This window comes from Ruditapes philippinarum, unplaced genomic scaffold (assembly GCF_026571515.1).
Source record: "Ruditapes philippinarum isolate M1 unplaced genomic scaffold, ASM2657151v2 ctg688_1_1_1_1, whole genome shotgun sequence".
Classification (NCBI taxonomy): Eukaryota; Metazoa; Mollusca; class Bivalvia; order Venerida; family Veneridae; genus Ruditapes; species Ruditapes philippinarum.
In genome coordinates this window covers 289,965-308,975 of record NW_026864940.1, presented here as the reverse complement: position 1 = coordinate 308,975, position 19,011 = coordinate 289,965, and the positions used below count along the sequence as shown (strand labels likewise).

At 31.8% G+C, this 19,011-nt stretch overlaps 1 protein-coding gene across 1 annotated transcript; it reads left to right on the top strand.

The window, feature by feature from the left end:
* The first annotated feature begins 403 nt into the window (after positions 1 to 403).
* On the top strand, positions 404 to 3,821 carry LOC132727343 (uncharacterized). The gene has a single exon (XM_060712780.1). It carries the CDS (start codon positions 563 to 565, stop codon positions 2,300 to 2,302), a length of 1,740 nt encoding a protein of 579 aa, XP_060568763.1. The 5' UTR covers positions 404 to 562; the 3' UTR covers positions 2,303 to 3,821.
* The last annotated feature ends 15,190 nt before the right edge of the window (positions 3,822 to 19,011 follow it).

The following is a 19,011-nucleotide window of genomic DNA, read 5'->3' as shown; positions in this document are numbered from 1 at the left end:
TTTTTGTTGGAGTGCTCTTTACTTCAATATTCTTTCTGCTATATTCTTCCTCTAAAGTGTTAAGCGTATTTCATCGCTAGGTATTGGCTCGTGTCAGTTTTAAATAGTAACAAGGCGGCTAACCGTAACTACGGCACAAATCAAGATGCCTTTTATAAGCACGCTTCATAGTTATAAAACAAATTCATTTTCAAATATAAAGATACCCGAGGAAGAAGTCTTTTATTTCAAAACGAAAATCATTACTTTTATAAAGTTATAAAAACATTGTATAAAATTCTGAACATGCGATTTTATTCTTGACCAGTTTGATGTTGTTACACAAGTCTTTCTTGTTAAATATCTAAATAATCCAAAATACAATCCTAGTGTTTTTTTTATAAAAGAACATATATTTATGTATTTTCCATTTTAATATTTCAATGAAACAAAAAATAAATCTAATTTCACGTATTAAAACAATAACAACAAATCTAGTTTTATTTTTAATTGACACAACAATATCTAATGAAGTGTTATCTCTCTAATTTCTCCAATTTTGTATTTTTATTATCGTTGCAGAATGTTTCAATCGCCTGAATATAGTAGCACATTGTCGCTGAAGTTATCAGAGGTATTAGAGGATGTTGGTGTCAATGAAAAAATGGTGATGAAAAGAAGACGAGTTTTCATGCTGAGAGATAATATTCAAACTGTGACATGGAGGTCATTATGTGATAACAGCACTACATATTATTTTGGGAGTCAATCTGAAGGCACAACTACTGAAGGACTTCATTCAGATGTTGACGTACTACCTGTAATTTATAATATTAATGTAATACAGGACTTGTCAGAATGGAAACAGAATAAAAGAAACCTTCTCATGACACAGGATGAGAATGTTACACCTGGATATTGTTTCCTACAACTAGTACGATCTGATGAGCCTCTCTTTGAGACAATTGTTCCTAATGAAGAGTATATCAGAGACAATAAAGGGAGGATATTACTGAAAAATACAATATTGAATGGTTTACGTGAAGACGCTGAGAGACACGGCCCCTCTAATGCTTTGCCCGAAAAAGTAGGATACAGTTCCACTGACATAGTTTTTGGTTTTCCTTGTAATTCATTGCCACAATCAGCTTTACATTCACTAGACAGACAAAGCATTGGGAGATTGCCAACATCTGAAATGATCAGATATGCTGTAAGTAATGGTTGTTTTGTTGTTGGTACTAGCAGTAAAATTAGTACTTACCCGGAACTAGAATGGAGAATATCGACATCATTAGGAGAAAGATGCTTTATGTTTAATCTAAACATAACACAATTACATTGTTATGTTTTGCTGAAAATTATTTTGAAATCTTTTCTGACACCTGAAAGAGAAAGTGCTTTGTCTAGTTTTATGTGTAAAACTGTAGTATTACATTGTATACAAAACACGGACCGATTCATTTGGAAAAATAACAATATTTTCACATGCTTTACATATTGCTTGCTTGTACTACAAAGCTATATTCAAAATGAAAATTGCCCGCATTTTATAATTCCGGAAAACAACCTTATGGCCGGGCAATTTACTACAGAAGAGAAGCATGGCATTTTACGAAAGATAAGTGACATAATACAGAGTGATGGTAGATGTTTGCTTCGAATAAGTATTGATGATATTGGTAATCGACTACAGGTCAAATTTCATACTGATCGTGTGGTACCTCATGGTATGCTGACTCCTTGTCTCATTAATGAAAATATTACGAGTTTGTTATTTATGAACTTAGCGCAAACTATTAGCAGTTGTAATTTAAGGATTTTATATTTCTTGCAAGAAAAACAACTCAATCTCAAACAATGTATCCTTAAGCTAGCAAAATATTGTGTACATGGATCGAGACTAGAACAGCTTGCAAGCCGTTGTTTGGTACCATTTCTTTTTTCCACCACTGGATCTTTAATGGTATCATCAAATATTCGACATGATTATGCAGTCCAATATCAAGCACTTAAGTGGCTCTCACTGGGTTTAAGCTCGGATGTGACATCTGGCAGACTTAAACTAGCGTCAGTTTTGTATTGTATAGGTGATATGGATAGAGCAGAGTTCATTCTGAAACAAACAGAAAATCGATACAACTGTGATATTGTTGAACCTTTATGTGCTTGCTGGAGATATCCATGGTTTGATTGGTCGGCAGAATTTAAGAGAATATGTCGCGAACAAAACGAATATTGCATCAATCGTATCACATCATTTTGTGTCAGATTTATGCAATCGGAGGTAAACTTATACCTCGAGAGTTACAATATGAACTGAAGAAATCTACACAAGATGACATGCAACACAGAAGAAAATTTGATAAAATTTGGATGGATTTTGCAGTGGTTGATTCTCTCCTCTACTTTTTACAATACAAGATATACGGCCATCTACAAAGACAACAGGATCAAAAACGAGCACTTTGTAACCTTGTAAATACTGCCTTGTGTGGTAAAAACCTAGGTCACAGGGAGACAGCTCTAAACCTTGTAGGTCAATGTATAGAACAGGGGAACAAACTAATGGAAGCGTTACGGTGTTATAAACTTTCGCTTCAGCTACGAGGAAGGAACAACGCCGCAAAGTTTCACATTTGTAATTTACTTAGTAAATATGCTTCTCAAATATAGAGTTTTAAAAACGTACAGTGTGAAATGATTGGATTGTAACAGTAAAAACATGTTGAATTCTACAGTTATTTAAGATAATATCTTCCGTTAAGACTATCTTGATGGTCATCATTTTTTATTACCCCTCACTTTTTTCGTAATGCTAATTTCCCATAGGCCTCTGGGTGTTATTTTTACTGTTAATGCAAGTGTACCACGTGACTAAGAATTTTGTACTGTTACATAGGTAACAGTATTTTTTAAAAGTATAATATCTGGTCATGTGGTCTATTTTCTAAATAAAATGAAATAAAATGGCCGCCATTTTTTTCTCTATTCATTCTTATTTTCGACGTTAAACCCCGATAGAACATCAATTTCTTCTCTAGAGTACCTATGACACTCATAAAATTTAGTTGTTTGCACCATAGGGTGCTTTTCGCGTATAAAATATCTTTTTGTTGAATAGTCAAAAAGTGAACATCCGTTTTCAACGGAAGTCATGGCAATGTAAATAATTATGTGTCAAACTGGAACATGCAGACGATTTAAGCAAGCATGAAACAAAGGATTATGTAAAAATTTTAATCAGTGAAACGTTACAGATATAGTGGACAGACAAAGGATATCATCGTTCTTTTGTTAAAAATCATGCTAAGAATTTTCTGGAAACAGAAGGATCGGATTTCACCGGCCCGGATTTCACAGATCATAACTTTATAAATGGGTTAGTGTTTTGTTTCTAAATAAAACCTAGCTTATTGTATGTTTATGATTTGTAGATATCATCACTTGCTTAAAGAATAAAGAAAAAGAAAACTTCTCAAGTAGGCCTAAAGTACACTTAAAACTTAAAAGGTAAGGACAGTTAAGTTATTGTTTGTCTTGGTTTATTTTTGTTACAGTTAGATTTAGTTGACAATTTCAGATCATCGCAGTATTTTTGTTCGGGGTAATAAAATAAATAACACATGGGTTTGTGAGTGAGCTACGCCTCGGGTAACAGTATTTTCCTCGGGATGATATTTTTACTGTTACCCACAAACCCATGTGTTATTTATATAATATTCAACTTATTTTCCACCGTCCTATATGAAAAGTTTTGACTGTCTTAAGGTTTCGGTGAATTAGCATCACTATTTGAATATGTTTTTAAAAGTGTTTTATATAAAGTTATGTAAATTAAACGTGAGTATAATCATTTAAGGAAAACAATTGTAAAAAATAATGCATCAATAGTATAATCAGCCTTTGTAAAAATCCTGTTGAAATTGACTCTGGGTGTCATTTTGTATCGTTGAGAATTGATCCTGCCAACAATTCAACAATTCAACATTTGAAATTGATCAAAAAGTCGTTGAGATATGATCAGTCATTAAATTTTGATCAAATTAGGTTCATTTTTAATGGCAAGTTTATATTAAGTTAAACGCCTGTTGAAATGCATTAGAATATCGATAAATAGCCATGTTTTAAGAAATATTTTCTTGAAATTGTGTTTAGAACGATTATATGTTTCATATGATATGCACAAATAAATCGATCTATTCCCAATAATAAATTTCTTCCGGCGCTTACAAACAGTTTTTGATAGTAATACATATCTAACGTCTGCTATGTACTGATCAGGGGAAGTAACCGTTGATGATACACTACACTTCTCGGAGCGGTTACTTCCCTCGATAAGTAATATTTACAGAAAAGTACAAAAAATGTACTCTTATACGAACACCGTACAAATTCATGACATATTGAAGTATAACATCATTCAATTGATATTGATTTTAAGAGTGGTAGATGGGTTTTAAATAGTGTGATATCTTTTAAACACTTACAACAGGCGACTCCCTTTGATACCAGGAAAACATAAACATACATTTTTCTACGTGCAATGATATATAACAGTTCACTGCATAAGTACCATAAAGCTGTCCGTTATCAGTTATTACCGATAGATTGGCAAATCATTAGCTTCTGGTCCACTTGAATATAATGTATGAATATTCATCACATAAAAATCTGAAGGCATGACAGAAATTTAACTTATTGTATGTGTATGACCATTTGAAGGCATGTTTGACAATATTATTTTGATGACTTATCAATGATTACGTAAGAATGACCGTCCATATGTAATCAGTTTTCAACAGGAGTTATCTGTTACGCGTGGGTGTGACATTTAATAACCACAAAGGGTTCAATTGTCACCTATGTATCATTTTCAACGGCGTCAAAATTTAATGTTGCATCGGCATGATGTAAGATTATTGATTGATTTACAACAGCGACATTTTATGAATGAACTGCGTCAAAATGACGTCATTTAGGCGCATTTTAGAAGGGAAATATATGTTTAATAGGATAACGTCATTTTTGAGTTTTCAGTGACGAAGAAAGGGTAGAATTGCTACTGTCAAGCTTTAGTAGTAAAGAGAGACCTCGAGCATATTTATTAAGACACGAAATCACCGACTTGTCATAATCATGCTGGATAGCTTGCATACATACAAGAATCTAAAGCCCCTGGTGGGATTTGAAATCATAAGACGCAAGCGACTCGAAGACAACGGTCTTTATAAGTTGGTCACGGACGGCACTTTAAACAATACAACAACAGCAGCGGCAACAACAACAACAACAACAACAAAAAAGCAACAGTTACAGTTATAGTTTGTTTTAATTGAAACTTTCTCTATATTTTTCTACATACAAAATCAGCAATACTGTTTACCTATACGAATCACATATGTATCCTTAAATTGACATAATGATCAATTTATAGTTCATCATAATTATTTAAAGAATTACTTTTCTAAGGTTTCAAAATCGAAAAGAAAATAAGTACAAATAGGAAAAGGTTGTTAATTATTCTGCTCGATAAACTTACAATATATATATTGTTGAGGAAGGAATATATTATTATATCAAAATCATGTCCTAGTATAGAAATGAGATAAACTAAACATCCCTACGAACGCAAAAACGACAAAAATTGAAAATGTTGCAAGCTCGGTTTGATTGAGCCTGTTCATGGATGGTTATTGGAAGTGCAAGTTACCGCCCATGCCCTATAGCACCGGCTTAAGAAACATTAAACATTTAATTTGAAATTTAATGGAATGGAATGTTAAAATTATGAATTTTTAAACATCCCCAAATACAGCGGTTATCATAGAACCTGATATTTGAAACGTAAATGAAAAGCGGCATATGTTCCCATATAAAAGGACTCGTGAAAGCAATAGGCGGAATTAAATAAAATGGAATTTTGAATGTTTTGATTAAGCCTACATATCACAGATAAGCTGTCAAAAAACAATATTAAAAAGCAGGCCGCATATCTTAAAGGTGAGTAAACGGTATTCAAGTGAGGAATACTGGAACCATCAAACTCAAGACTATTGTCTGAAAGCAACAAAAAGTAAAAGGATCATTCTTGTATCGGCGTTTGAAAAAAGAAACTTGAAGTTATTTTTCAAAGCAAACGAATTCTTGTTTGTTTCAGTCTGATTGAAATTCACCTTTTAACAATACCGCGCTTTCGAATTGCGATTCAATGGTAAAGCACATTGCTATCTGTATACTAAATTATTAAAGGTATTTTAAGCATTGTTTGAAAGATTGCATTCTTTTTAAAATCAAAGGGCATAATAAGTGAACCAAGTATTCGATTATTTCTTAAAAAGCTATTATTATTAGGAATGAATATATTTTGAAAAAGGGAGTAAAAACAAACTAACGTCTTTATTATCACAACTAAGCTTAGCAATAATCTAGTTTAGAAGGATAATTATCTACAAGAACAGTTCAAAAGTAAGTTAATAGTGATAGCAAAATTCGCATGCACTTTCTTAGGCTGTTAATTCTTCTCTTTTGATATTTTATGCTAGTATGTTAAAATGGTAAATTGTTACAGAGCTACAATGTCGTATGACACATGTAAATACAAATGCTCGAAATGATTACTTGTCATATTAATAGAATAATTGTATGAATATATTATTATATAATGTTTTATGTATCGATTTTGCACAGATTTCATTGACTCATTTCATGTAAACCACCAAGCAAGATTGTTCATGCGACCATGTTACTTCCGAACAAGATATAACTTTCATCTGATAATTAATCTTGACATATTTTAGAAAGAGTGACATCATTTTATTGGCATATTCAACAGTCTCTTTACTGTTTTGACATGCCACACGTTTATTTTTAGGCATTAGCCTCTTTATGTTCAAATTTTTGTTAAGGTCATTCAAGTTTTACAATTTGTACCGGATCAACATTGTAATTGAAAAAAAAACGGAAACGTTACAGCTTAAAATAATGTATAACTCTTAATCATTAAGGTTCATTTCTTATGGTCGCGTGATTGAGTAAAAAAACTATTTTAAATTTAACTACAGATATTTAGTCACTGAGGTACATTGCCAACCAGTCTCGCGGGACAAATAGCACGTCGGATGTGTTAATAAATGGTATGGGAGAAAGTAAAAACCTATAAATGAACATTTACACGACAGGAAGAGACTTTCAAGATTTGAAAATGAGGATACGATTAAATGGGAAAACCAAAACAATAGAGAGTAATAAAGAAATCCTTAAAGATCGTACAAAACGACAAATTGAACGTGTTGCAGACTCGGCTTGATTGAGCATGTACATGAACGGTAATGGAAAGTGCAAATTGCCGTAAATGTCCCCTAGCACCGTCTAAAGCAGAATATAACTTTTAAAATGAAATGGTAGAACTTGGAATTTTTCACAATGGGCAAATGTGTTCATACGGCGGTTTTCATGGAACCTTCAATGTAACACGTTAGTGCAATTCCATGAAAATCGGCGTATGGTCCCAAAGTAAAATAATGCTTGTGCCCTAAACGAGAAAACAATGGGCGAAATTAAACAAAATGGAATTATAAAAAGAGATCAGAGGTTATGAAGCCTGTATATCACATATAAGACATCAAAAAGGCAAGGTTAATAAGCAGCACTCATATCCTAGGGGTGATTAAACAAAATTCAAGTAAGAAATACTGGAACCACCGAAATAAATAATGGTCAAAAAGAAAGAACTAAAATACCACAAGCACAACAATTATGTCGTGCTGAACGAGCTTTAAGAATCGGAAATATAACATCTCTGATTAAATGTACGGGGCGACTTTTTAACGGTCTTCACACGGCACAAACAACACAGGTGTGACGATAAAATAGAAAGTAATAAAAAAAACGCACAAACTGCCAAATTTGAAAATGTAAAAAGTCAAAAAATACCTTATCTTAATCCACGCCTGTTTGATTTGATCAATATCAAGCATGGGGACGTGTTTATGGGAAGCTTGCTCTAAAGTCCAAAGTTTGATAAAGTTAGGGGAAAACGAGATCTTATGGTAGTCTGATGTAACTATTATTTTCCTAAGAGAGTAGGGGTGGATATGTCTAATAAACTTAGATGGAGTTTTAATGTATGTGGGACGGGCAGTGGCTACTAGGTTGTGGTACATTTTGTAAAAACATATTAAGTGTAAAATCTTACTATGCGTAGCTCGATAAAAAAGCTAAGATCTTCCTGCATTGCTGTTACTTATGGCATAAAGGAGGGTTTCACCCAGCGAACTGCTCGTCTTTTGACCTCTATTTTTTGATATTTTTGTGCAGAGGCTCCAAACAGTGGGTGCATATTCAAGCTGGCATTCATCAACTAGCCGTTTAAATCTTTCATTTTCATAACATAGTTTTGGTGGGGTCGTTGGAATCACTTTGTTCCGTTCCGTCTCGTCCCATTACTGGTAAGGTCGAGATATTAGCTTGAAACCTTGCACATCAAAGCAATATCACAATGTAACTGTCTGTGTCAAGTTAAAAATCTGATAGTTAGTTTTACTGACTTATTCTTATTTTTACTTAAACAGATATCTAATTAATTGAACAAAGTGGTTATTGCTTTATTGTTTATTGATGAAATGTTGTCATACTTGGATACAACAATTATGGAGGATAGACTTTCAAGCTGATGAGAGTTAAATTGATATTAAGTCATAAATGAGTTTCTTTCTGTTAGAAGTTGCTATAATTTTATCATTATAAATATTATACTCCTTCCTATCTCAGAAACTGGAAGATATATCAAGTTAACTAGAACTTGAAATATCTATTCAAAATCACAATGCACTTTGTGTTTAAATACAATAACTCTAAAAGGTAGCTTGACATAATGTAATCATTTTTATTCAATGTGGCTTTAAAAGGTTAATTTTGTTACTAAGTTATCCCCCCTGTCATATGTTTTGGTTAGGAGATGGTTATACTTTATCAATTGATATAATTATTGGTTCACAGATAAAACATCATATTAAGATATAGGCCTTGTGTGTATTTTCATCATTTTTGATTGACGAAATAGGTTTCATGAAGAAATTGATAACTTAATAATGACATTTAATCGGTTAATACAGCCTTTAAGTGACACCATAACGATGGACACAACGTGGCAAACTCGCACTTTAAATAATTTACTTTAAGCGACAAAAGCTCTATCGTAAATTTCTGTTGTTTTCATAAATATTCCGAATGATGTTACTTTACACAAATATAAAGTTTTAAAATGTTTTAATTATTATATGCATTTATCATTTTATATATTGCTTTCCAATGACATCATCTGTATGATCTTTCGTGCTCATTTTGTATATTATATTGCCATAACAAACATAAATATCCAGGAACACGATAAGTAATCCATTTAGTTAGCTATTCTGAAAGAGTTATCGTTTGTTAGTAAAACAAAATATAGGACATTTTTAAGATTGATGATAACAAATCCCTTGCAATAACTTTGATTAAAAAATAACACATTACTGTATACATGCTGCATAAAAGTTCAAAATAAGACTAATATGAATGTATTTTTTATGATTAACTATTATTTCATTAATATTATGTAAATTTGAATTAATGCAGACTATTATTTCTGTCAAATATCATTATCGTTAAATTGTATTCAATTAAGTTTTTTTTTTATTACAGCATGATTGCATCAGTATCATAACAAAGAACTCAACAATATAGCTCCGGGAATCATTTCGCATATTATCCCGAACAATGTCTATTGATTGTTTTCGAAGTGATAATTTTTTAAAAGATATCATGCATGCTTTATATAATATGTCGCTAATAAAGACAAATGCCTTATATCATTATAATCTCTAGAATATATATTTTCCTATTTATACTGGGTATAACGCATCCTTTAAATATATAATCAAACAATAAAATCAATTTCTATTGATATACAATACATATGTCATTCTCAAGCAGAAAGTAGAGCATGACGTGTTTTTCAAATTATTTTGCATGACGAATAAGCTTACATTAGCCGATCAAAAGAGTATAATTGATTTCTGTCATTGAATGCAAACAATTAAATACATGTTCTCGATTTAATATTTTTTATTGATGAAACAACTCTTGTACTTTATGATTTACAATTTTATCGTAAGGTTAATGAAATCATAAGTTTACATATTACGTATTCATGTTTTAAGCGTCGTGAAATCATCAACTTCACTAGGTCATAATTTCAACAGATACACATAAAAATTCTTACGTTATTTCACGATTTCAACTAATGATTTCACAGTTTTTATATTAGATACGTAGACATTGTGAATTCAAAACGCAAAGTCGTGAAGTTGGAGTATTGAATTTGTCACGTTAAATTGTCATGGAATTGAAGTATTGTTATAATAGGAATGATAGCCAAAAATTGAATTCATGAAAGTATAAATTGTAATTGCAAATCCATGAATATAATATCGCCGTAAAAACTAATTAAAAAATGGATTCGCGTATAGTTGTTAAAACTGATAAATTTAGATAAATGAAGTATAATTATTTCTACTGTTCTTTCTTAAGAAACACGTCTAGTTAATATAATTGTTCTGTATATAATGAAGTACACAAATAATGGATTTGTAAACGAAAAAAATGCAAATAATTAATATACTTCAGGTAAAATAAAATACTGACAATGTTTTAATAAAGAACGTTAAACATGTATAGAACTGCTTACAATTTTTCAAGAATCCCCCAAATAAAATATAATCTATCATTCCCTGGATACTGAGTATGTGTAGATAAAGCAAATGAAAAGGTGATATTGTGTTATAAAAACGCGCAATACGCTCGATTCCAAAGAAATGTATACGAGACTTACAAATATTAGTTTGCAAGGAGACACCTTTTCAATTGGACATTCGATGTCTAAATTGCGCTCTTGTTGTCAATCACATGACATCTGGTAAAGAGTCATAAAATGGAATCTACTGAAGCCAAAAGGTGCTTTCTTTGCGATTACATTACCTAATGTCATGGTTTTTGAACTTTTCTTGTCTTAATAACGAAAATAATATTATATTTACGAGTATAAATTATAAATAAATTAGAAGTACAACTTAGCTTCAATAACTATGTTGATGTGTTGCTCCGGGTACGTGTTACCATGGTTATTCAATATCACAAGAAACACGCATTCATCACAATAAATTAAGAAGCTTATGCATAAATCAAAGAAAGCATTTTACGATCTCTATATATATGAAAATATTCTAAATTGGATGAAAGATGAATATGCAAGACTCACAGTCCTATACTTTTTTGAACAACCCTCGTATAGCAACATATTTTAGATTCTAATTGTTTAAGGGCAATATCGACAGCGTATGATTTTCGTCTCAAATTAAAATCTTCTGGTTTCATAGTCCCGTCTATTATACCTGTAGCTCGTGTTAGATTATATTTTATCAAACAACATGTCTTTATCTTATTTGTTTTTTCAGTGCACTATTTGTCTAGTGGTGTACCTATCTTGAATTCATGTTTCCTCTTTTTTGGTTCATTTATATTTTTATATTTCGTTTGAGACACAATCTTATAGGATAATAAGTCTAATTACAAAAGACGTAATCAAAGACAGTTAAAGAATCGGATATAATATATTGTTAAATTATGAATATACAATGAAAACTTTATCAACGGTTGTCACATAATCATGTACCGTATAGAAAGTCTATTGTTTGAAAACTACAACATGACTATCAGTCTTATATCGATGTTTGGAAAAAGAAACTACGATTTATTTAAAAGCAAATTGACTTTTATTTGTTTCAATCTGAATTTAATCAACATGTTTATAAACTAAATTGTTGAAGGTATTTTACGTGTTTGAAAGGTATATTTTTAGCATTCAAAGAACCAAGTAAGTAAGCCAATTAGTCAATTATTAACTAAAAAGATAGCCTTTCAAGGGATGAATATATCTCGGAAAAAGAAAGTAATGAGTAATTTTACGTCCTTTTTTCAAAAGGAAGATTGTGCAATAATTTATAAAATTTTAAAGATAATCATCTACTAGAAAAATTCAAAAGTAAGATATTAATGATAACACAACTCTCATGCACTTTTGTAGGCTGTAAATGCTGGTCTTGTTTTCGATATTTTGTGCTGGTATGTTGAATATGTTAAATTGTTAAAGAGCTACAATGTCATATGATAAAAACAAACGTTCAAAATGTTTACTTGTTATGTAAATAGAACACTTTTATGTAAATATTATTTTATAATGTTTTATGTGTCGATCTTGCACAGAATTTGTTAAATCATTTCATGTAAACAAATACAACATGGGCTGGAGGTTAGTAAACTTTTGTCAGAGTTCTGTCTCAAATCTCAGGATTTTCATTGGTCTGTGATAATTTATGTCAGTTTCTGACCAATCATATACTTGAGATCTGAGTTTGACCTCAAGAGAATTTCTTTATAACCTTGGGCCCATGTAAAGTAAAATGGATAAATTATGATTCCGAGTTATTTTATATTCTTTTACTTTTTTCAATTGCCCCGAATCCATTTACCACCAACATTAATTGAACTAGAGCGGTTGCACTTTAATCAGAACATAATAATTTCAAATAAAATAGTATCGTCACCTCATAAGTAATCTTGACGTAACATCATCACATTGGCATACTTTTCAGTCCCTTTGTACTGGTTTGTCATTCAAATCGTTTAACCGCCGTCTGCATAAGCGTAGTTTGTTTCAAATTTCTGCTAAAATCATACAACTCTTAATATTTGTGTCTGATCAACATTTTAATCGAATAAATGGAAACGAAACAGGTTAAAGTAATGTCAGATTTTTATGGCCAGGTTAATTTTTATGGTTTTGTGACTAATTAGAGTAAAACAATTTCCTAATTTAGAACAAACCTTATATCATAATAAATAAGTTACTTGCTAATTCAATGTTGTATGCATGATATTAAAATTGCATATACGGGGGCACATTTTAGTGGCAATGGCAGCGCGTTTTTATAAAAAAAAAAAAGTCATACCTGTGAAAAATGTTATGTAGAGTCCTGCAAAATATTCACCGTGAACCTCTTCACACTTTTCCAGCTTCAGAATCATCAAAAAAGCATTTTGTACTGTTATTTTGGTTCCGACGACACTTCGGGTATTGAACCGGCGACTACGAAGGCAAGATTTTGTGTATTTAACCAAGAGTCACAAAGAGAGAGGTCAGGACTATAAGCGGAATGTAGCAAAACTTCGATTCTCTGCTCCTCTAAATAAGCTTGAACTAAGGCTGACCGGTACGCAGGTGTGTATAACAGATCTGGGACAGAAAGATACATTGATAGTCCAAGCATGTAGTTATTTGATCCTGCGAAACCCGGACTTTGGTTTATTTTGTAATGTAGTGATTAACTACAGCAGTGAGAACATTGTCACGGTAACGTGTTCAAGTAACACTACCTCCCTCAGGTACAGCAACACGGGCCACTATTCCATATCTGTCAAGAAACTGAGCGTACATAACTCATAAGAAACTGCTACATCGAGCAACAACTGGCCGATCGCTGTTTTCACCTACCCATCTTTTTTACCGAGTTTATTGTCGGGCTAAAATATAAAGCCACGTTTCATCCACTGTGACAATTTCTCTCAGGCGTCTAGGGTCTCGATCTTTGAACCTAGTGAATAAGGCCGAGGCTTTTCTAACCCGTTCCATTTTATAGTCAGAAGATAGCAAATGCAAGATCCAAAGGGCGCACACTTTCCTTAACCTTACCTTTTTACAAGATGGAAAAACACATATGACACACTTAGGGCCAATATGTCACATGGAAGGGCATTTTCTCCATAATCTTAATCTAGATCCGTTTTTATTTCTGACGCGAAATTACCCAATAACATTTGCGTTTTGCAATAATCTATTTACTACTCTCTTAAATCACAATGCAACTCAGCCATGTTTACAACCAATACACAAAACCACATGTATTTAGACGACTTGCTAATATTTTACTGCACGTGCAAATCGTGCGAAAATAGACTGTTTTAGAAAAATTAGTAATCTTTCCAACGGTAAATTAAACATGTAGTTTCACGTGCAATTCATCGCTTATTCCAACACTTTATAAGCCGCTTTTTAACCATTTTTGTTTTTTCCTCTAATGCGGTTCACGTCATGTTATAGTATATAAACGGGTAAAAATCAATAATATCTCCAACGGTAAATTATACATATACTTTCACGTGCAAATCATGGTTTAATTGAGTTGTTGCCATTAATTAAGGGCATTCAAAATAACTTAAAGTGTATAAAGCTATATACTCGTATCTGCTGCAAAAATCTTTTTTTTTTCATTTTAAAAAAGAAGTATTCCAAAATGTTTGTTTGAAATAAATATGGTAGTTTACTGCCTTATAAAACGAATGGCACATACACCAATAATTGCTAAAGGGATAAAACCTTATTTAAAAGAGCAAAATAATATTTCGTTCCGGAACATTTTATTGTTTTTACGTACATTATCCATGTGTATTAAATAACAGAGACATTCTGCATGAACCAACCATATAACAATGCAATAAACATGGGTGCAAATACATTTTATGAAAGACATGTAGATAGGACAAGGTAGCTACATTGATAACAGAGTAATTACATAGAATAATGGAAAGAGAAAGTTTAAAAATTTATATTTTTTATGATATCATAGTTGCTAGTGTTATTTATCACTTTAATTTGGAACATACCTTGCGAGGATTATTTACAGAACAAAAATCGATTCAGGTATTTTTTATTTCACCTGTATTTCTGATAAACTTAATAATGACTCTGATGTTTCCAATTTTATGCAGTTGCTGATAACTTTGTCATCTGGCACGCATGACACGCATAAGTTAGACTTTGCAGAAAACCCATCTTTTCGTATACCTGATAGTCTGCATATAATCAAATCTATCTACTTAACACTCTTTTCAAATTATCAAAAATAAATGAATATTTATAAAAAAAAAAAATAATAAAAAAAAAATAAACAAATAAAAATAACAAATGTGATTAAAGTGAAACATCGGCTAAATTCAAGGGACATAATGGGTAAGCAAACTAGTCAATTTTTACTTAAAGGTAATGTTTTCTAGGTATACAAATCGAAAGAGGAAGTACAAATAAAAAATAGGAATTTTTACTTTTTGTTTTGACTTCGACGCTAGTATAAAATCATACTATAAGAAAAGTTCAAAAGTAAGATATTTTCATGAATATAAATGCTTACATGTGACACTTAATTATTATATGCATTAATTGTTTCATATTTTACTTTAAATAATGATAATGATTTTTATGACTGATTGACCATGAGAAAATGTACGTAAATGTGACTAAAATATGATTTATTGTTTTTAATGTAATCTAAAAAGGAATTGAAAAAGGAGATTTGACGTTACATTCTAACCGTCTAGCTTAATAATAACATAACGTTACTCGCTAGTGCATTAGTTTAATCTTTTAAATTTTTATTCTATGGTGAAACGTCATCAAATGTTAAATCTCTTTTTATATCTACAATCTTAAATGATGTTTCATTTATTTTTCTCTCGTCTGTACCTCCCGTGTGTACAAAGGGGACTTCGCAGAAATCTTAGTTCAGCAGGGTTTCTCTAGGTCGAGACACATAATATTTTTCAAGGCCTAACTATGTTATATTTTATATTTTATGCACCTAGTGATTATTTCCAAATATGATATTGATATTTGCATTTGACTCCGCCTTATCTACCTGTTGATGACGTAAATTGCACCATTACACATTTTTAGCTGGAAACGATTAAAAAAAATGTTAATTTAAAATTGAACTAAATTAGTTAGTTTACATTGAATAGGTCGAATTGGAAAAAAGAACACATATTAAAAAACCAAAAAAAAACCCACCGAAATGTTACATTTTTTTCTGATAAGACAAGTTCTTTTCTTGACATTGACCGTTAAGATCCAATTAATGAAATTTGCTTACTAGATTTTAAATTGTCTTATCTTACAAATTTGATTCATAATTTGACTAAAGAACACATGACAAAACCAACATATGACAAAACCAATATGTTCAAAATTCTGACATTGTCCTTTATTCGACCGTTACCGTTAAGGTCAAATTATTGAAATTTGCTTCAATTGTCATTTATGTACAATTAGATCCATGATAAAGCTGACATATTTAATTTTGCTTACATTTTCATTACTTTGTTTTTTTTTATAGATTTGATTAATTTTTGGACAAGAGAGCACTTATTGCAAAACAGATATGATAATGAGACCATATGTGACCTTGACATTGAAGACATTCACCGTCAAGGTCAAATATGAAATTGAAATTGATTTTGTTACAAATAATACTGTTTTGTAGGAGTGCTCTTACTACAATACTACAATATTCTTCCTGCTATATTCTTCCTCTAAAGTGCTATAAAAGTCTAGCGTAGTCCTCGCTAAGTGCTGGCTCTTGTCATTTTTTTAATAGTAACAAAGAGTTTATCGCACTAAGGCACAATAATAATGCCTTTTATAAGCACGCTTCATAGTTATGAAACGACATAATTTTCAAATATAAGGATACCCGAGGAAGAAGTATTTTAGTTTAATACGAAAATCATTACTGAAAACATTGTATAAAATTCTGAACATGCGATTTATTCTTGACCAGTGTGATGTTGTTAAACAAGTCTTTCTTTTTAAATATCTTAACAATCCAATATACAATCCTAGTGTTTTCTTTTAATAAAAGAACATAGATTTATGTAATTTCCATTGTAGCCATTTTAATATTACAATTAAACAAACTATCATTTCAGTTTCATGTAATAAAACAACAACAAGAAATCTAGTTATATCTGTTATTTACATAAGAATATCTAATGGAGTGTTATTTCTCTAATTTCTCTAATTTTGTTTTTTATTATCCTTGCAGAATGTTTCAATCGCCTGAATATAGTAACATATTGTCACTGAAGTTATCTGAAGTATTAGAGGATGTTGGTTTAAATGGAGAAATGGTTATGAAAAGAAGAAGGGTTCTCATGATGGTAGAGAATATTCAAACTGTGTCTTGCAGGCCAGGATATGATAACATCACTGTATATTGTTTTGGGAGTCAATCTGAAGGCACAACTACTGAAGGTCTTAATTCAGATATTGACCTACTGCATGTGTTTTATAATTTTAATGTAATACAAAACTGGTCAGAGTGGAAACAGAATAAATCAAATTTTCTTATGATACAAGATGAGAATGTTACACCTGGATATTGTTTCCTACAACTACTACGATCTGATGAACCCCTTTATGAGACAATTATTCCTAATGGAGATTTTATCAAAGATAATAAAGGGAGGATATTATTGAAAATACAACATTGACTGCAGGTTTAATTGAAGATGCTGTGAGACACGGTCCATCAAATGCTATGCACGGGGTGAAAGGATACATTGACACTGATATTGTTATGGGTTATCCTTGTTATTCATTGCCACAATCAGCTTTACATTCACTAGACGGACAAAGCATAGGGAGATGGCCAACATCTGAAATGATCAGATATGCTGTAAGTAACGGTTGTTTTGTTGTTGGTGCTAGCAGTAAGATTAGTACTTACCCGGAACTAGAATGGAGAGTATCGACATCATTAGGAGAAAGATGCTTTATGTTTAATCTAAACATAACACAATTACATTGTTATGTTTTGATGAAAGTTATTTTGAAAACTTTTCTAACACCTCAAAGAGAAAGTGCATTGTCTAGTTATATGTGTAAAACTGTAGTGTTCCACTGTATACAAAACACCGATCGAAACATTTGGAAAAAGAGCAATCTTTTCACCTGTTTAACATATTGCATGCTTGAACTACAAAGTTATATTCGAAATGAAAATTGTCCACATTTTACCATTCCGGAAAACAACCTTATGGCCGGACAATTTACCGCAGAAGAGAAGCTTGACATTTTACGAAAGATAAGTGACATAATACAGAATGATTGTAGATGTTGGCTTCGAATAAGAATTGATGATATTGGTAATCGACTACAGGTCAAATTTCATACAATTCGTGTGATACCTCATGGTATGCGTACTCCTCGTCTCATTAATGAAAATATTACGAGTTTTTTATTTCTAAACTTAGCACAAACTATTAGCAATTGTACATTAAAGATTTTAAATTTCTTGCGAAAAATGCAAGTCAATCTCAAACAATGTATCCTTAGGCTAGCAAACTATTGTGTACATGGATCGAGACTAGAACAGCTTGCAAGTCGTTTTTTGGTACCATTTATTTTGTCCACCATTGGATCTATAATGGTATCATCAAATAGTCGACAGAATTATGCAATTCAATGTCAAGCACTAAAGTGGCTCTCACTGGGTTTAAACTCGGATTTGACATCCGGTAGACTAAAACTTGCGTCAGTTTTATATTGTGTAGGTGATATGGATAGAGCGGAGTTCATTCTGAGACACACTGAAAATCGATACAACTGTGATATTGTGGAACCTGTATGTGCTTGCTGGACTCATCAAAAGCCTTATGTGTCTTCAGAATTTAAGAGAAAATGTTGCGAACTAAACGAACATTGCATCAATCTTGTCACATCATTTTGTGTCAGATTCATGCAAACGGAGGTCAACTGTGTACCTCGGGAGTTACAATATGAACTGATAAGATCTACAGAAGATGACATGCAACATAGAACTAGCTTTGACAATCAGTGGATGAACTTTGCAGTGGTTGATTCTCTCCCTTTTCTCTACTTTTTACAATACAAGACATACGGACATCTACAAAGACAACAGGATCAAAAACGAGCACTTTGTAACCTTGTTAATACTGCCGTGTGTGGTAAAAACCTAGGCCACAGGGAGACAGCTCTAAACCTCGTAGGTCAATGTAAGGAACAGGAAAACAAACTGATTGAAGCGGTACAGTGTTATATGCTTTCTCTTCAACTACGAGGAAGGAACAACGCCGCAA